Source organism: Pipra filicauda, unplaced genomic scaffold (genome assembly GCF_003945595.2).
Source record: "Pipra filicauda isolate LSUMZ 115617 unplaced genomic scaffold, ASM394559v2 scaffold416_size611912_pilon, whole genome shotgun sequence".
NCBI classification, from domain to species: Eukaryota; Metazoa; Chordata; class Aves; order Passeriformes; family Pipridae; genus Pipra; species Pipra filicauda.
The window spans coordinates 402,035-421,787 of record NW_024104550.1 but is presented as its reverse complement, the minus strand read 5'-3'; the positions used below and the strand labels follow the sequence as shown (position 1 = coordinate 421,787).

At 46.0% G+C, this 19,753-nt stretch overlaps 1 protein-coding gene and 1 long non-coding RNA gene across 2 annotated transcripts; one reads left to right on the top strand and one right to left on the bottom strand.

Annotated features, from left to right (window-relative positions):
• Positions 1–7,295: 7,295 nt before the first annotated feature.
• Positions 7,296–12,905, top strand: LOC120324078 (NF-kappa-B inhibitor zeta-like). The gene is made up of 11 exons (XM_039385498.1): positions 7,296–7,413; positions 9,424–9,545; positions 10,069–10,117; positions 10,439–10,482; positions 10,622–11,250; positions 11,503–11,608; positions 11,877–12,023; positions 12,171–12,231; positions 12,353–12,519; positions 12,573–12,707; positions 12,900–12,905. The coding sequence occupies exons 1-11, from the start codon at positions 7,398–7,400 to the stop codon at positions 12,903–12,905; spliced, it is 1,482 nt and encodes a 493-aa protein (XP_039241432.1). The 5' UTR covers positions 7,296–7,397.
• Positions 12,906–14,023: 1,118 nt separating this feature from the next.
• On the bottom strand, positions 14,024–19,331 carry LOC120324081. Its single transcript, XR_005565082.1, has 3 exons — positions 19,297–19,331; positions 18,771–18,900; positions 14,024–14,224 (listed from the first exon to the last, which is right to left on the bottom strand). It is a non-coding gene; the product is annotated as an uncharacterized LOC120324081 (long non-coding RNA).
• Between the last annotated feature and the right edge of the window lie 422 nt (positions 19,332–19,753).

Below are 19,753 nucleotides of genomic sequence, written 5' to 3'. Positions count from 1 at the left end.
GCTTCACGTTGCTCCCTCTCGGTTTTCTCGACCTGGTTTTGGTTTTAACTGGCCACGAATTAAAAGGACGGTGAAAAATTAAATACAAATAAATTATCGTTGAGTGAAAGTGAAAGAGTGAACACCGAGACCAACTCACTGTCTTGGTTCCCTGGTTGCACCAGGAATGCTGAAGTCACTGCTCATTAGGTCTGGTCTAAATGCTTTATTAAACTTGAGGATTTTTTTTTTAACAAGTTCTTAAAATTCACTTTCACTTTTGCAAAAACACATTTTAAAACGTTTCCTCAAAGTCAACCCCAATTATTGCGTTTTTCCAGAGCTTTCTGCTCCAACCTCCTTCAACCAAAATAACTGGCCAGAAATTCCCAAAACAGTTTAGGCAGCCTAAATCTGCATCCAACCAGGAACAGAAAGTGCTGAGCCCTGCTTGGAAATCCCTTCCCCCTGGTGCCCTGCAGCTACAGTTGGATGCTGTGGCACTCCCACCGTCTGAAGGTTATTTGTATAAAAAAAAAAATGAACCATCTGTGCATTTCAGAGCAACATTTTTAATACTGACAGCGTTAAAATTTATTTTAGAGCTATTCAGTGTACACACAAATGGATGTGGATCATTTTTTTTTCCTCTCCTGTGCCAGTTCCTCTGCATAAATATATCTGGCTTCCATTTTAGAAGCAGCACCCCCGTGGGTTCAGTTCACAGAGTCTCTGTCTGCCTCTGTGCAGCCAGTCCAGCCTGAGGCACAACAACCCACAGTTCCTCAATCATCACTTAGTTCTGAACAGAAGAGCTAAATGTACTTTGTTTCTGAAGTGATGAAGGAATAAAAAACAATGCCAAGAACAAATATCCAGGAGCCCTGTTCTCAGCAGGTGGAACTCTGGACAACCCTCCCAAAATTTAACAAGACCACGGCCCGAGGACTTGGGAAAACAAAACATCTTTAAACCACTTTGTTTCCAAAAATAATTTTGCTTGGCCCACTAAACATTCAGATTTCCAGAAGAACCAGACTCTGCAAATTCCAACCTGCTGGAAAACCAGCATCTGCAAGCACTCAGCAGCTGGGAAGGCACAGACAAGCTGCCTTTGAAAGCAGGCTTTAGGCTACAGATCCTTCTCTGTGGTTCCTAAAGGTTTGCTTTGGCAAGGAAAACACAAGAGGGGGGGGAAAAAAAAAAAGCACCTTCTCAAAATCTATCTGACAAAAAAACTTTCTCACTGAAAAACTGGTTAAAGCGAGAAGCACCCAAAGGAAGAATCATCACAGTGTTCCATAATAGTGGGATTTATCCCTTTTGTCTCTCTATGCCTGTTAGGCCTCTACATTTAAACTTTTGCCTTCCATTTGATGGATATTTGTGCAGGCATAAACTGGTGGAAAACAAGGTTGACCCCATGGCTGGCTGGTTGTCTGGAAAGCTGGGAAGTGCTGCACATTGTTTGGGATTGGGTGATCGATTCCATAATGGATTTGTCAAGCCAATGGAACAGAAACTTAACACAGTGATAGCTCATCTGTGCCCATGGGAGGTCACTGTTGCTTCACAGAACGGATCAGAACAGCCACTTTTAGGTCAACAGCTCAGTTCAGACAACAAACACCTCAAAAGCACTTCCATGGCAGCTCAGAGTCTCTTTCCTTACTCACCCTTCCAGGAGCACACCGAAAATCAGGCACACAGCCACGTTCCTCTGCGTGGAGGCTGATGCTTCTCAGAGCTGTGCTGGGAGGAAACCAAACCCCATCCTGGGCAGGTTAAAATAGTTTCTTCACCCCTGATCACCTGCAATTCCTCAGGAATAGGAGACACCTGGATGTCATCAACAATCAACTGCATCTGATCCCTCCAGGCAGCATCAGAGGGTGATGTCAGGCAGGAGAACCAGCTTTGCTTCGAGGTCTGAAGAGGTGAACCTGGGGAACCTCTTGGTTCATATCTGAGGGGGACCAAGTCAAACAGCCCAACAAGAGAGAGATTTTGTCATGGTGGAGGATTTCAGGTGGGTAAATACAGTCTGAACATGCCATCCCTGCCATCTCTGAATCCAAGGAAAACAGAGGTAACCATGGAGCATCACTGCAGGTGAGTCAGGCACGGACAGCTCTTGGAAATGAAACAACAGAAATCATGCAAAAAGTGGCAGTGACACTGTCACCATTGTCAGGGTGAGGGGGCTGGAGAGTGAGTCCCATGAGGGAGCTGGGGGGGCTCAGCCTGGAGAAAAGGAGGCTCAGGGGGGACCTTCTTGTTCTCCACAACTCCCTGACAGGAGGGTGCAGCCAGGGGGAAGTCGGGCTCTGCTCCCAGGGAACAAGGGACAGGATGAGAGGGAACAGCCTCAAGTTGTGTCAGGAGAGGTCCAGGCTGGATATCAGGAAGAGGTTCTTCGTGGGAAGGGTGATTAACCACTGGAATGGGCTTCCCAGGAAAGTGGGGCAGTCACCATCCCTGGAAGTGTTCAGTGAGTGACTGGGCATGGAACTCAGTGCTCTGGTCTAGTTGACAAGGTGGGGATCAGTCAAAGGTTGGATTTGATGACCTTGGAGATATTTTCCAACCTCTGTGATTCATCAGAGCTGTGACCCACTTGTCCTCTCCTGCCTTCACTGGGGATTTTCATCCTCCACAGAGAGGATGGTTCTGCAGATTTCAGACTGTTTCACAAGCCCTGGTGCCTTCAGCCCTCAGACCCGTGGGCTGTGGGTGGGGAAACTCAGCTGCCTGTACAAAACAAGGGGCATGGCTTCTTCAGGACAGAGATAAACCCAGCTGGAATTAAACAAATCAACAGGAATCCTTTGGATACCCTCCCTTCTCAGGGAAGATGGTCAGTGTGAGGGAAAGCATAGGTGAGGTGACATCACACAGCGTCCCTAAGTGAAGGTGGAATGATTTAGAAGGCACAACATGTGCCAACTGACCTTGTCCATGTCCCATGTTCTACTTCTGTCACCCAAGGGGACAGCAGAGCACAAATGGTTACTGGAAGAAAATCACCACCACCGAGTGAAAATACACCAAAGCCACAGGAGAGCAGGACAGCAGGACCAGAGCAGGCATTCCAAGGAGATCAGAATGACTAAGACAGATCAGTCTTGCCTTGGAGCAGTTTTGTGCTGCACAAGAGGTACATGGAGTTCACGTCTCACTCGTGGAAGTGCCTGGGAGCTGCCAGGGTTCACTTGCTCAGCACTGACATCTGCCCTCAGAGTTGGTTCTCTCTGAAGCCTCAGCCCCAGGACTCTGTCAGCAGTCACCCCACATCACCCCATGCCCTGTCTCTGCGTGGATAACGAGGCAGAGTGTTTACTGTGAAAGTGTGTGGCAAAACATGTCACAACCCCGTGTCCCTGCCAGCACAGGCTCAGGGCACATCCCAGTTACAGCATCATCCCAGCTTTCCATTGAGGGCATGCAAATGGAGCCTGCAGAGCAGAGAACTTCCCAGGAGAGACACTCAGGAGGAGAACCCGTGCATGTTCCACACCAGTGCTGAGTTTTATTCAGCCTTTTAAATTACCAGTCATCCATTTAGTTCAGGTCCTATTTACACAGGACTGCTGCTCAACTTTAAAGGGAATTATGTGCATAATTCTCTTTAAGGATGAGCTTTAAAATAGCTCTTGATGTTTTATTTGTAATCCAATCAGACACTGAAAGCGTGTGTGGGGGAAAGCCTCATCCTCTCTTCCTACACCAGTGCAAATCCCACCAGCTCCTAATCCCTCCACATGCAAAAGAGAACATTAATAAAGGAAACCTTTGCAAACAGTTTCACAGTCAGGTGAGTGAACAGTTGGCAAAGCAGCAGCATCCAAAGGGAAAGGCAGACAAACACCTAACCCAGCACATGCCGCTGAGGTGGGTGTGTGCATGGGAACATGTAGCAACAAGGGATGGAGGAAGCTGGAGAGCATTCCCCCTCCATCCAGAGAGAGAAAGGCAGCTCAACCCACTGCCAGCACACCCTGAAAGTTTGCATGGAGAGAGAGAGAGACTTGCAGGATGGGGTTGGACAGGAACTGGAATCCCAGCAGCTTCCAGGTGGTCACGGCTGTGTCTGCTGAAACTGCAGCAGCAGCAATCAGAATTCCTAAATCAGTCTATCAGTAATTACACCAGGAACAAAAACTCCCCCCAACGAAAGGCCTGGCATGCAGCAACTCCTGCACTGCAAACCTGTCCTTCCTAAAAGCTCAGACAGCTCTGTTCACACCCAAACCTGTGTTTTGACCTCACCCCCTTCCCCAGCTGGTCACTGAAGACCCTCACCCAAATGTTCACACTCATATCCTCATTTCTTACACCTTCAGTGCCTGAAATTGTCTCCCCTTCTTAGAATAGATAGTTATAAAAGCAGAAATCACTAAAACTGTGGAAGATAATGAATATATTCTACACCCCCGGTAGAAAATCCTTTTCCCAGCCCAGGTTTCACTGGGTAATAAGCTGAATAGTTCTGCCCACAGCTGTGGGAATCAAGAGGTACCAACTGCAGCAGTATCCACAAATCCTGGAAAGTCATATTTGGGATCTCTCTGCTTGCTGTTCATGCTGAAACCTGCCCTGCCTTGATGGATACACAAGAGGACATGATGGAGCATTATTAGAGGGTCCAAATTCAAAGTTGCTATTGAACAGACAGAGGTGAAGCTGTAAATGGACAGCTCATACCCAGCAGGGCTTGTTTACGTAATAAAGACTCATAAGAGCTATTTGAAATTAGAGTAACAAAGGATTCACTTCAAATATCAGGAACTTCTGAGGCTGGAAGCAGGAGAACCACGAGGTTCCCAGTCAAACAAAGCCTCGGAGATCATTTCTTGCAGTGGCCACGTTCCAAGGTTTTTGGTGCCAGCTTTGAAAATCTGCTTCTCTTCTCATGGCCACGGGGTTGCAGTTTGGTCCTTTCTGCACCAAAAAAAAAAAAAAAAAAAAAAGCCAGGCTGATTTCTGTTTTACTGTGGATGTAATCACAGATTGTAAACAAGCAGTGAAAACTATTCAACATATGGGAGGATGGAAGGGAATAGAAAGATGAGAAATCTCTGCTGTGATTTACTGCCCCATAAATGCAATGACTCACAGCAGCAATTTCCTGCTTGCAGTTGGCCAAATTCTCCCACCTATGCAAGTGTTGAGGAGTTCCTTTACTGCTGCCTCATCCTACTGACTTGCACAGGACCATTTCCAGAATAAAAGTGTCTCCTGTCACTGAGGGACCGGCTCCTGGCTCCAGCCTGACCTACACTCACACATTCAATAAGGAAAAGGGAGTGAAACGAAAGGAAAATATTTACCAAAATAGAGCAGGATGTGTCCTTAGCTAAAAACAGACACTCCTTGTGGCTGTCTCAGCATCAGAAAGGTAGATAACCTTTTAACTTCTGAAATATCCTTTAACAAGTCCCTTCCCTTCAGCAAACAGGTTACAATTCACTAAGGAATAAACTGGAATACTGGCTCTCCGTGTCTTTAATCCCTGAACACGACCTGCAGGGCCCTGTGGATTCCACAGGGATAAGAGAGAGCCCTTGCCAGGTGAAATCCCTGTGGATGTGGATGCAGCAGCCCCATCCACTCCTGTTTTCCAGCTCCAAATGCAGTTCCATTACTAGACAGTGAATGTGTGGGGCAGGGAGCCAGGTAACAGCCCTCCCAGTGCCTCTGCAATGCAGATCAGTTCCTTGTTCTACAAGCAGATCAAATCTCCTTTGATCAATACCTGAATAATCCTTTCAACATCCCTGAGCCTGCAGTTATTGCTCCCAGCACAGAGAAAGCAGGAGACAGGGGATTGTGCAGGTCAGGGAGAGGAGTCACTGCCCAGTTTAAACTCAAACACAGATTTGATATTGTCCTTCTAAATCTGCCCCAGAAAGTCTGGCTCCTCTCTGCTCAGCCTGATCCATAAGGTGATATTGCCTGGGAGTAAAGCTGGAATGCCTTCCAGGGCACAGCCAAGGAAGAAGATGCATTTGATAAGCGCTGTAATCTTTTTTTCCAAACTAGATACTTATCTAGTTATCTGCTTGTTGAGCTGAAGTGGCAAGAGCCCACAAGATGGTACAATGAAATACATTTCCCAGGGACATGAGGATGGATTTTAAATGTGATCCTGAGGCCTCCTTGTGACAGGGAAACAGATTCCCTACAAGAAGTGTCCCCATTTGTCATGGTCTAACCCCACAGGAATAAAACACCCCACAGTCACAGCTCACATCCCCTGGTGGGATGGGGAGGAGAGCTGTGAAAAGGCAAAAAAAAGCTCTGGGTTGTGATAAGAACAATTCTATAATTGAAATAAAGTAAATAATAGAAGTGAAAATAACAATAATAAATAGTAATGGGAATGAGAGAGAGGGGAGAGAGAGATAAATAAACCCCAAATAAAGCAGGTGAACACAATACAGTGTCTCAGCACCCACTGCCCAGCCAGTCCCCCACAGCTTCTTCTGCCCCCCCTCACTGAAAATTCCTCGATTTAGGGTAAACTCTACTGAGCAACAACTGCAACATCAGCGTGGTGTGAACGTTATCCTCACACTAAATCCAAAGCACAGCACTGCAGCAGCTGCTAAGAAGAAAACTAACTCTGTCCCAGCTAAAAACTGAGAAAAGAACTCCCAAAACTTCAGGATCACTTGTTTGCACAGTCCTGTCAACCACTCCAAGCCAGAGGTTCCTTTTCCCCACCCGTGCATTTTGCAGTAAATCAACTGGAATTTAACTTTTCCTTTTCATGCATAAAGAAAAAATATTTTTCAACCTGTAGCTAAGCTTTTCCTGGGAAAAGTAATTTCTTCATCAGCTGCTCGGGATTGTTAGGAAAGAGGGTGGAGCCTTCCCAGGCTGAACCATACCTGAGTATAAAGAGCAAGGGAGAACTGCAGCCAAGAAACTCTCAAAAGCTGCTTCCAGTGGCTGCTGGGATTCCAAAGCTGGTTTTATTCTGCAACTGCAACAACTTGCTGCTCGAAAGAGAGGAGGGAAGCTGGACCCAGCTCCCAGGGGCTAATTACATTGGAGAATTAAATACAATTACCGTGGTCTCAATGTGAAACTGGATTGATTTTTATTTTTTTTTTTTAACATAACTGAAAAGGGGTTTTTTCCCTCCACTCTTCTTTTTTTCCATCTTTTTTTCTGCCCACCCAGTGGAAATGTTGCAAACTGTCTGCGTGAGTCCTGAGCTGCTGGTCAACCAAAACATGGGTGAACCCGAAATCTGTGGCTACAGCCCAGGCCAGGGATCTCCACTGCCTGGAGAAACTGCCAGTCCCAAAAGCTGTTTTCAACAGAGCCCGTCGCTGCCAGATTCTGGATTAACTGAACTGAATGTTGCCAGTCCCCAGCTCTGCCCTCCTCCCTCACGTGAACCCCGAGAGATGTCTGCTCCTGCTGGTAAGAGAAACCCTTTATTCACATTCTCTGCTCTCTGCTTCTTTCACCACCTGAGAAGGCACAGTGGGCTGGGGGCTCCCCTGGTGCCAGCCCAGAGCTCCTGTGCCAGGAGAATCAAAGATGTTCAGCACGTTCTCCTGCTCAGCCCTGCTGGCATTTTTGTTGTGTCCTGCTGCTGAAGCCAGAAATTACCCTGTTTTGTAGAGGATGCTCAATACCCCACCATTCCTGTCCACCTCCAGCACTTTGCTGCTCGTTTACATTCCAGTTCTGAATCGAACAGCAAGGTAAAAGGTGTGACCTTCTGAGTGATTAACTTTCCAAAAGTGTGTTTGGTGAATCATTGCCTTTTGTAGAGTCTTCAGCTTCTAGGATGCATCTGGGCATGTAACCTCATCCATCATACAGCATTTTTTTACTGGAAAATCTTTTAAGACAACAATATATTAGCAATTTTTAGAAAGCTTTGCAGGGAGGCCTTTAAAATACCCTACAAATAGTAAATAATTCATTGTCAAAACACCAGTCCAAAAAAAAAAAAAAAAAGATCATCTCCATATCTAGCATAGTCTGAGAAATAAACTATGTTTTTTGAGGTCTCTGTGCTTTAATTATTCAGTGATAGGTTAAACACTGAGAAAAGCCAGAAATCTTAGCACAAAGCAACAATTCCATATGTGTTCCAAAGGCACCATTTGCTGCTGGGGATTCAGAGGCTGCTGCTGAAGGGGTGTCAGCTCTCAGCGCCCGGGGCAGGGAAGGGAAACAATACCACGCAACTAGAAACCACATCTTGTGTGGCTGGTTTCCATGCCAATCCTGCCTCCTCGGAGACATCCCGAGCCCGGGGAGCTGCACTGCTCCCATCTGCTGAGCTCCCAGGGTTCTCCTCCCCGGGATTTAGCCGGAGTCCAGCAGCTGCTGCAGAGAACTCCCAGGGATTTGGGAATGTGGGTACAGGCACCCCGTGGGTTACTCAGCGCTGGTTCCTCCAGCAGCAGGATCCGCTCACCCCGTGCACCTCTCTCACTTTAGGCTGCTGTGTTAACATAAGTGTGTTTAATCACAAGTGCTGGTTTTCCCTGGGCTGGGAAGAGGAGCTTCTCCCTGCTCCAGCCAGCGTTGCTGCCGGATGACTCCTCGCTCCGTATCCCACGCTCTCATTCCCAGCACTCGGGCTCCTCTGGAGCAGTGGCTTTCTCCAGGGTGTATTTGATGTGCTCACCAAGTGGGAAGACCGTGATCTAACGCATTAAACCCCCAATTTTGTAGTGTTACTGAATCCATTCTGTATGAAGAAGACTATTCCCGAGTGGGGGGGGGACACAGGACAGGGACACCAACAACAGTGTTACATAAAAGGTGTTTCAAAAGCAAATGCATTTAAGCTCCTAATCTGGGCAAGTCTTTCAAGTTTGGGGATACAAGTACAAGAAGACATAACACAAACAGTCACAGAGCAGCTTGTTTTGACAAAGACCAGCTTGTTTGGACAACAAAATATATTCTCAAATAACTATTTAGTTTGAGTAGGGAAAATCGTTGTTTCCCTTTGGATCACACCACGCTGACTTGCAAACACACTGAGAACCACTAAGCCACGGGACAGAGCATCACTGGCTTGGTCCTGAAACCATGGTGTTCCTTATTGCTCCCCTGATAACAGTACAACAAACCACAGGGCAGGAAACTGCCAAGCCAGGCTTACCACAACACAGGAAAATTAGAACATGACTAAGAGGGCCAGAGATCTAAACTGTGCTGACACATTCCCCAAAAGCAAACACGTGTTCCAGGTCACTGTGGCATCCCTCAGATAAAGGGCACAGAGAAAAAACGAGAAGGAATTTATTAAAGGAATTTTTAAGCAGAAAGGAGGGCCAGAGTTGTTTCCCCACAACTGATGATGAACGTTGGAATCACAGGTGGTCCCTCAGGGCCACCTCATCCTCCCACTCTTCTAACTCACAGAACTGTGTTACTTTAAGCATCGTGTTATGACTTTTCCAGACTCTGAACTTAGCTCTGATCCCCCTCAGAAGCGCTACATGGGTGTGAGAGTAAAGATGCCAGTGCGGGAATTACTGAGGAATATTCGGCTTTCCAAAGGCTTGGACCCAGCTCACAGCAAGGTGAGGACTCTCTGAGTTTAGAAAATCCCAGCCTGGTGCACACACATCACACTCCCAGCGTCCTGGAGAGGTTACACCTACGGCTGCTGCCTCTCCCAGCCACCAAACCTTTGGGTGAAGGTGGAGAATATACCAAATTTTGAACAGGGTGAGGGCCTGTGATAGGAACAGTTCTGAGGGAGTGACAGCAAGGACCACTCATGCCATAGATCATGGAATCAGGCCAAAGGTGGCCCAAGAACCAACAACAATAATGCTCCAGCAGCCCAGGTTTCTGAACAACCTGATAAAACAGCCCAGGGAGGTCGAGGACTCCCAGATGCTTGGTTTGATGTAAAGATCTTTATAAGGCTGCCATGAATTACCCACCCATGGAAATCTATTGCCCCACAGAATCTGTGCTGAGCAAAATAAGGTGGCACAGCAGACAGCTGACTTTGTTCATGTCACAGTGTTTGCCACTGTTTCATCTCCTCTCCTGTGTAACCATCTCAAACTGAGTCGGGTGGTTTTGTCTCCCCAGGAAACCTCATCAATGAAGATGGTAACCAAAGGATCCTCGGGAAAAACAGGTTTGGAAACTCCTTTCTGGGTAACAGAGCCTTGTTTTCCAGTAGGATTATCCATGATAGATACCCAAAGAGCCAGAACAATTCTCTCCCATGATGTGTGGAATCACAGAATCAATCAGGTCGGAAAAGACCTCTGAGATCATTGAGTCCAACCTGTGATTCCCAGCTCCCCTTAAACCACAGGAGGCAGGTTAGCTGTGCATCACCACCATGTGTGTGTTACCTGTTATCTGGGGCAGAACTTCTGATGGGAATATCTCCTGTGTGTATCTCTCCCCTCATCAGCTCGAGATAACTTGTTTCTTCCTTTCTTTCCAGCAGAGAAGAGAAGAGCTCACCCTTATACAGAGAAACAACTTAGACAGGTATGCATAACACCTTCAGGCCCGCTCTGCCAGCCTCCTGGGGCATAATTCCTGTTCTATCACCGAGGGAGAACAGGACACTTCATGCCTGATTTCCCTCCCCCCTCTTCCGCCCTCCCCGGTTTTGTTGCTGTTTCAGAGCAAGCAGAGCGTTGGGCAAACCCTGAAAGGCTTAGAGGACCTTGATATCCTGGTGGAGGTGCTGCAGGAGGATCTGAACAAAAGCCAGCTGAAGGAGGAGTCTCTGTGCCCCGTGCCAGCTGGGTTTGGGCAGGGCTTCTCCCCGGATCCGCCAAGCTCCCGGTGGGAACCTGCGGGGAGCAAGGAGAGGCAGCACAGCTCCACCAGGCTGCACCCAGGCTGCTGCTTTAAAGATTTCCACCCAGCACCGAGGGGAGTGGCAGAGAATTCTTTCCACGGTGACCAGAAAAACGTGCAGGTGCCCAGCTCACCTGGAACGTCCTCGAGGATGAGGGAGAAGGAGAGCAGCTGGTGGATCCAGGGGGCACACGCAGGCTCCCTGGAGGAATTCCCGAGGAATTCTTCCCAGAACACACCTGCACACTTCAACCCATCAGAGGTGCTCCTGGGAGCTCACACGGGCTCTGCAGATGCTGAAGTTGGACACCTGAAGTCGGCCCCAGTTTCTTTCAGCCAGCAGGACCTCTCTGCCATCTCCTTCTTCCAGTTCCAGCTGCACAGGGAAGAGAGTTTGCTGAGAAACATCCCAGCGGACAAACTGCTTGCTCCTGATGAGAATGGCAACAGGTCTCCACATTTTTTTTTTACTGAAATACATTCATTTGTATTGAAATTTACTGGGAGGAGCAAAAAATCCTGGCAGACAAAATCAGCAACTCCATTGCTAATACAGGGACTAAATAAATGCTTAAATATCCCAAGATTCTGGCATTTGCCACCCTGAACGTTTCATGCTTTAAAATACATTCTCCTTGTTAATTCTGAGTATTTTAACCACTGTTTTACCTTCTAATTGTTCCAAATTGAGTTCTATTCCAGGCTGCTGCACAAGGCTGTTGCTCAGGGAAGAAGAGCTCTGACTTATGCCCTGGCACAGAGATTTGCATCCCTAAATAAGATCGATGAGAAGGATGCAGAGAAACGGGTAGGAATGATAATTTTCCAGGACTAAGGTCATTTTCTGTCTCATCTCTCAAACCCCAGTCGAGCTCCAAGCGTCCTTTGGGACAGGGTATCCTGGAAAAGAAGGGAAAACAGGAACAGGGAGGGAGTGATGGAGCAAGTATTAGCACAAGTCCCAACTCTTCACCTCATTCTCTAACAAGCATTGTTGTTTTAAAACTACTTCTTGACTTTCACAACAACTATTTTTTGCCTTTCACACCAACTTTTTCCCCTTCTTCCCTTCCCAGACTGCCTTACATCTTGCTGCAGAGAAGAACCAGCACCTGATGGTGAGTGACCTGATATCCCTGGGGGCCAATGTCAACGAGCAGGACAGCTGTGGGAAAACTCCACTCCACCTGTGTGCACAGAACGGATACTTGAGGGTCTTAGAGGTGAGTTTTCGTTGGGCAAAGGGGTTTAAAATATACAGAGGGTTTCCATAGCTGAACATTAGCTTTGGTAATAGATGGAGTCAGGGGAGGAGGGGGTATTTTGGCACTGCCAAAGGTCAGGAATTACCTGGGTGTTCTTCATTTCAGGTTTTGAAACACTGCAAAAACAATGGGGTGTGTGTGGAAGTCGATCTGCCCGACCACTATGGTGAGAGGAAAAGCTTAAGCACGCAGATGCTCAGTGCAGACTCCAAATGTAGAGAGAGGGATTTGCTCCAGGGAGGGGCTCAGGCGCTGGGTTTGACATTCCCACGGTCTGTTCTGTCCAGGTTTAACCCCTCTGCACTGTGCTGCTCTCGCCCACACTGCCTTGGTGACAGAATCCCAAAAAACCCCCGCGGACACCGACATGGGGAGGTTCCTCAGACTCCGGCAGGACCAAATCCTGGAGGGAATTCAGTGCCTGCTGCAGATGGGAGGGAAGGCTGAGCTGCAGGTGAGGACAGAGCAGGCTGTTCTGGGGCCTTGGCTTTCCTCACTCCCCTGCAGTCACAGCTCTGCTGTTCTTTGCAGGCACCGAATCCCTGTCCAAGCCCCACGACGTGCCTGAAGCCGGAGGAGAACACGGAGCTCGTGGCTTTGCTCCGGGCTCACAGAGCCCAGGGACAGCCCAGCCTGCAGGAGGTAACTGGGGCTGAGCCCCACGGGCTCTGGGATCCAGCCCAGCAAATTCAAGGCAGGGATGGAAGCCAAACCACCCTGGCAATACAGCAGATGATGCTCCAGCCTTGCCCTACCTTGCACGGGGCAGAAAATCCCCTTCTCGTGGAAAAAGCACCGCACAAGCTCTTTTATCACCCTTCTATCCCATCCCAGCTCTAAGGACTGTTATATTTGTATATATAGAATCAAATATTGCCTTCTCTTGCTAAATTTTTGGTGCAGGAAACAAGACACCAACAGGGAAAAGCACAGCTTTGAGCGCTTAACAGAGGACAGAGTTTCTAAAGTGAAATTCTGCTCTGTAATGCAACACCTGGCAGAGATTCCAGGATTCTTGGCCAAGATTAAGCAAATATTCGGTGCTTATAAAAAAGGTTACAGCTCTTTTATCTTTTCCTGGGTCTTTTTTGGCTCTGTCAGATAACAGTTCCCACCAGTGGGACCAGAACCCAATAATATAAAAACAATTATTATGTATCTATTATATATGGGTGTATTATATGTATATAATATACTATATTATATATTTATATATTATATAGTATATAAGATATGTTTTTATATATTATGTATTATATATCATATATATTATATATATATTTATGTATTATAATATATATTATGTACACATATATATGTATATATACGTATACATATATTATATATACAATGTATAATGGATAAATATAACATTATAAATAATATATTAGTACCCAATAAAATAATATAGAAACATATTATAATAACATTTATATTAATTGTTATTAATTATATAATAATACTATATTATACTGATTGTATTATAATAATATAATAATAATCAATTAGAAATACCGACTAAAAGTCACATTTCAAGCCATTGAGGTGCCATCTTCTTTACAGTTGTGCACTGCAGGAGAGAAAACACAGCAGGAAAAAAAAAAATCAGTTCAATAATAACTGGAAATTTCCTGTTCTGGTTCTTCATCTGCACAGACTTACAGCTTGCTGGATGCTCCAAGAGGAATTCCCAGTCCCCCACCACCAGAGAACTTCCCTGAGCTTTGTCCCGTGGCATCCTTGGACCTCTTTGACGTCATTCTCAAAGGTAGCTGGGCACGGAACCTCTTTTCCTTGGAAACCTCCTCCCTGACCCCAGCCCAGGCAGGAAGCAGGGCAGCAGACGTGGGGATTTGAGGCTGAGATCTGTTGGTTCGTTGCCTTGCAGGGAAATGCTGAGGACTCTCCTCCCCCAACTCCCCCCACGCTCCGGCTGCTGCCCAGGGACAACCAGAGCACAGGCAGGACGAGTCTCCAGCTGGGAATATCTGCAAACTAAGGACCGGGGGGAATCCTCCCGGCAGGTCTCACCAGGATTAGGAATTCAGTGTCGGGGAATGAATGGGCCTCAATTTCCTCACCAAGCCGAGCTCTCGTGCTTCTCTCCTGAAGTCTGAGTTGGAGCTGTTCTGCTGGCTCATGGTTGTTGATGTGGGTGCCTAATTTAAGATAAAGACCTCCTTGTTTTTAGCCATCCAGGGCCTAGTCTTGAGGGTTACCAGTGTAAGATTTAGTCTCTACACTCTGAGTTTAATGTTCAGATGTGCTGAAAGTCTCAGGCAATCTGTCCTTTCAAACATGAGCTCTGGGAATTCAGAGTCTGATGAGCAGCATTTAATACTTTCTGCAGTCTGGCTCTGAATTTGTCCAAGGGTTGTCACTCTTTAAGGCAGTCCTATCAGAAAACCTCTCCAAAATAAAACATACACACTCTTACTGAGCATGTTTTTTTTCAACAAAAATCGAGCTTTTTTTATTTATGCAATCAGAATTTGTACCAATGATGGATTGTAGGTGAAGTCTGGGACAAAATATTTGGAATTGGTTCCTTTCACTCTGGGTGATCTAACAGAGGATTTTGCCTTTATAAAATTTAAATTTATAAAATTTAAATATGTAATAAACACTTTTCAAGGATTGCTCTTTATACAAAGCAATTTTGCAAGTTAGAAGGATGATGAGGAGCTTAACTTACCCTGTGCTGACAGAAAATCAGGTTATTCGGTAGAATTCCTATAAATTAGCTCACTTAAAAGGATTATTCCTTCCCAGACTTCCTACCATTTAATTTGGACTTCTGATTGCGAGGCAGCTGGTTTCTATGAAACTTCCCTGTTTGCTACATGTGGAGCAATGTACTTTTACAGAACCTAAACCCAAAAAAACCCACTGATCCAGCGCTGGCTCACGTGTGTCCCCTCCTGGTTTTCCAGGGAGATTTTCCACGTGGAACCACTGCAGGATCCAGTGTTAAGTACTCAGCATGTTTGGGGACCATTTTTTTAATGAAACCCTTTGCATTTTCTTCCTGTAAAAAAGGTTACTTTCGTGCTACTGGGTATCCTTTGGCGTTGAGCTCCAAGAGCTACGTTGCACAAGGTGAATTAGCTTTTGCTGCCAAATGGCAGAGTTTGAGTTAATTCCACTGGGGTTTGGGGCATGTCCTATGACTCTTATGCCCTGAACAGCTAAACAGTTCTCTTTTGTGTTTCCTCTAGACTGAATGAGGCACAATACTTCAAAATCTTCCAGTATTTCATTAGAAATATAGAGAGAATTTGTTATTCAGGTGATGAGTTGCATAACCCTATGGAATAATCATTCCTCTCCTTCCATAACTGTCCCTCATGTTTCAGTCATGTGAAGCCTTTTCTTTGTTTTCCTTTTTGTCCTGGTTTTTACTTGGAAACACAAATATTTTCCTCTCTGATTATTTTTCCCCTTTCGTTCTTCCTTCCTGTTTGCACTTGAACTCCCATCTGTTCTCGCAGAGATTTTTATTCCTTTGAAGACAATTAATGAGGACCTTCCAGGTTACTCAGCTTCTATTTGTGGGATTTAGGGATCAGATCCTACACCCATGGAAGTTCAAGAGTCCTTATTTTTAGTATAAACTAAGAAATTCTACATCACATACAGAGCCAAGGCTGAAGCAGTGAGTTGAACAGATAAAGAAGTGCATCAACAAGCATTTTCAGGGAAGAAAAATTATTCTCCTCACAGGATATCTTTAAAGAAGCACAGAAAACTATCATCTAGATCACAATATTAAGTTCTTTTAGTCACCATTCAGGTGAAAGGACAGGAACCTTCAGCTACTCATAGATATCATTTATTCAATATATTCAAAGATGAACTTGCTTCTAAAGTATATTCTACAAGTTATCCAGTAATTGCATTGATGTTAGTAGGTTGCTTTACATTGTTTCATTGTTCCTTCCTGTCAATAAATATATTATTTCATGCAGTAACTTGGTTTTTTGTACTGGTGTGTCCATCCTGCCCTCACAACAGAAGGGACCATCATGGGAAGAGCAAATTAAGCAGAGTTTAAAAGCTGACGAGTGTCTAAAGGTGTTGTTTGGCTTCTGAGAGCACAGAAAGCAACAGCATTATCACAAAATTTGGGGGAGGGGATTCATTTTTTAAAAATGAGAAATTTGAGAACCCTCTTTCTTTTCATCACCTCTAATTAGGAGCCAGACAAATTACTGTGGAAAAAAAAACCAAAACAACAAAGTCCAAGCAGCTCATCTGTGTCTGTGAAACATCCAAAAAACAAATTGCAGGGGGGACAAGTGGCATTGAAAAGGGGTGAAAATATCGGGGAAGATATTTTATGCATTCCTGGAGAAGCTCCTTAAATGTTAAATTGGAAGAGTAAAAACAAGACAAGAATGAGAGAAGAGAGGGGGTTTTGGCCCAGATTTTCAGCAGCGCAAAATTCCACAGAGGCTGTTGCAGAGCAGTAACTCTGGAAGGTGTCAGAAGCAGAACAGCTCCTCTGGGAGCTGCTTTCAATAGCTGGGGATGGCAGAAATCCTCCAGCATCCTCCTTTCCCACCACTCCTGCCAAATGGAATAACAGCACCCAAGTTCTTGGCACAGGGGTGTCCCAATCTGCAGGGATCCAGCTGATTTCCAAGCCTGTCACCCCGGCCTGGTACCACCCCCCAAGGTTGACCACAGCAGAAAATCAACCTCCTGGTTTGTTTTTATCCTCCAGAACGTGTCCTTGAAATCAGGATTTGCTGCACAGTCACAGTTACTGCATCCAAGATTCCCCCAGGCTGCTGGATTTTGCTTGAACAAGCCATCACCTCCCAGAGCCCAAAAACCTCAGCTGAGAAGCACAGGAACTGCTGCCCATGAAAACAGATAATGTCAAACAGAGAACAATGCCATGATTGTAAGGAAACCACAGACAAGCAAAGAAAATAAATTATATTACCAAAAAAAAAAAAAAAATTCCTTCTAACAGGCAAACAAAAAGAATTCAACCTTTTCAGATGAGGAACCAAGGGGGGTTGGGCGCTGAAGAAAACCCTCCACAGCCCTTTTGAGAGTGTGGATCAACAGCTGCCATTCAAGAAGAAACATGAACATTTCCTCCACACAACCCCTTATCCCACTTCCCATAACTCCACTTCTCTCCCCACGTGATGACAACCAGGCTGCACTGCAAGCAGAGCTGGAGGAGCCAAGTTTCTGAGCCAAGTGAGAGGGAGAGGCTGAGCTCTTGGCAGATTGGGATTCTTTCAGAGCAGTCTCACCCATCGAGTTTTATTTTTCCTGCTTTCTTTGTGGCTGGAGAAACTTGGAAGCCGAAGGGTTCAATTTAAACCCAGACATGTTTCTGCAGCTGTGTGGAGCAGAGCAGAGGAAATAAATTTAGGGAAGGGAGTCCCACTGACTGAAAAACCGAGGGTTCTCAAGCACTTTTAAGAGGGATCACAGTGGGGAGAGGCAAGAAAGAGAAAAGTGGGCAGCAGAGCTCTCAAGCTGCAGAAATCACCAGGACCCAGATTGTCCCAAACACCACCAGGAGCTGCAGTTCAGTGCTGAGCCTCATCACACTCACTTCATCAGCCTGTTTACCCAAAAATTTCACTTGTGCTGAAGCCAAGAATGCAGTTCAGCATCTGGAAGCTGCAGGACCTGCCCTAAAGAAATCCCTTCTGGCTCGGGACTGAGCGGGCTGGACTTCCAGGCATCCCAGATACTCACACCCACCTTGGCTTCAGTGGCACGGTTTTGGGGTTCACTCGGCTCAGCAGCAAGAGACTGGGCTCAGAGGTGGATAACACATCACTTCTGAGGGATAAACCCCCCAGAAGGTGTTACCCAGTTGCTCTCAGGAGGGCCCCAGGCACTGCTCTGCTCCCTGCTTGGCCATACCAGCTGTTACACCCATGAGAATCCTGCCTGGGTAGGTCCCAGCTCTTCATTATCTCTGTTTGGTATCTCTAACTATCATCACCAGCCAAGTCAGTTTACAGAAGTCTTGTTTTTTTTAACAAGCACAACGAGATCTCCAAACACAAACCCTGAAACGTGTGTGGTGTGATAAAGCAGGGGCAGAAACCATCCCAGCACCACTTCAGGAACCCAGAGAAACTCTCAGTGCAGGTCTGAAGGAGAGGAAGCAGAAGGAATTAACACAAAAATCCGGTGGCAGATTTTAAATATTAAGTTTGGCTCGGGTTTGCTCTGTTTTCAACAAAACCCCCCTGGATCCCTTTGCTGCTGCTGAGTAACCAGTTTTTGAATCCTTCACAATTACCTCTAGAAAGGTATTCGCAGCTAATTGGCTGCTGGAGGCAGAGAAACACACACTAACCTGCCTTCAAAGGTCCACACAGGGGCCAAAAATATTTTTCATCCTCACAAACCCTGAGACTTGAAGTGTTTTTGAGCCCCCTGAAAAACTCCAGTTGGAATTTTCTCCACCACGCTCTTCCTGCATCTCTTTGTGCCTCCTCCCTTAAGCAGGACTAAAAGGTTTGCTGAAAGGCTGTGCTGAAATCACATCTCAATGAAGCAACAAAGAGCTGCCTGCTAGAAAGGCTCTAGGAAATGCCAGTGAGCAGGAATTAATCCACCAGGGGTTTAAGTGGCTGGACAGTTCCTGATTTGGTTTTCTGGTGCTTCCAGGTGCACTCCTGGTTGTCGGGACCTTTCCATTTCCCTGGAATCATTACTCACCTCCCAGGCAATGCCTTGGCTGATGTTACAGCAGATAAGGTTCTGCAGAACCCAGCAGTTCTTCGAGTTCACAGCCAGGCAGTGTTTGCTCAGGTGGAGCTGTGAAAGTCCATCTTGGTGACATTTGTGTCTGTAACAGGGGTCAGAACAGAGCACTTTTATCTCCCCTGTCCACAGCAGGTCTTTCAAAAAAACACTTGTTTGTTTGAAACCAAAAATCTCAGCTGCATCCTCTCCCAGGTTAAATAAACTTTGGAGTTTAATTCCCTGAGGAAGCACTGCTGTATATCCCCCATCACCTCCTCCCCCAGGATCAGCTCCAGAGGTGCTAATTTATGTCATCCAAGGTTTTAATCCCTCTACGAAACGTTGCCATTGCAAAAATACAGCCACAGAGGCAAAGTGAAAATAAAATAACTTCCAGTCACTGAATTGTCCCTGGGACTTGAAAAAAATCCAAGCTCTTTGGCCTATACCCTCATTTGTTTAAATTTAAATTGTGATTCAGCTGGCTTTTGGGGATTACCTCAGAATAACCAGTCTTTGTGTTTGTTTTCCACCACAGCAAGCGAATCCCAAGTGCCAGAAGTTCTCTGCCCATTCAGTTCCCCAAAAAAGAACTTTATCCTTTTTTGGGAATCAAATGATCAGAAACTAGAAGAGAAGTAAAGAGGGTAGGGGAAAAAAAAAAGATAAATAAACCACAGAAGGCATGGAAAGAGGAAGGGAAATGAAAAGAGAATCTTGCTCGTGCTGGATCCCTTTCACAGCCCCAATACAATCAGGGGTAGTGACAAATAACCCTACAAAGCCACAGGTTGTGCTGGTGTGTTAGAGACACATTTTATGTGTTAAAGCCCAAGATAAGCTGCAGTTTTTAGATGTATTCAGTCCTCTGAGAGTCAGTTGGGGGCAGTGCCACCAAGAGACATCCCAGCTGTCACTGCCCAGCCTTTCCCTGGAAGCCACGAAAACTATTTCAG

Coding starts and splice junctions, on each gene's coding strand:
- LOC120324078 (XM_039385498.1), top strand. Junction 9,546..10,068: donor TGGACCCAGCTCACAGCAAG/GTGAGGACTCTC, acceptor TTGTCTCCCCAG/GAAACCTCATCAATGAAGAT. Junction 10,483..10,621: donor CAGAGAAACAACTTAGACAG/GTATGCATAACA, acceptor TTGCTGTTTCAG/AGCAAGCAGAGCGTTGGGCA.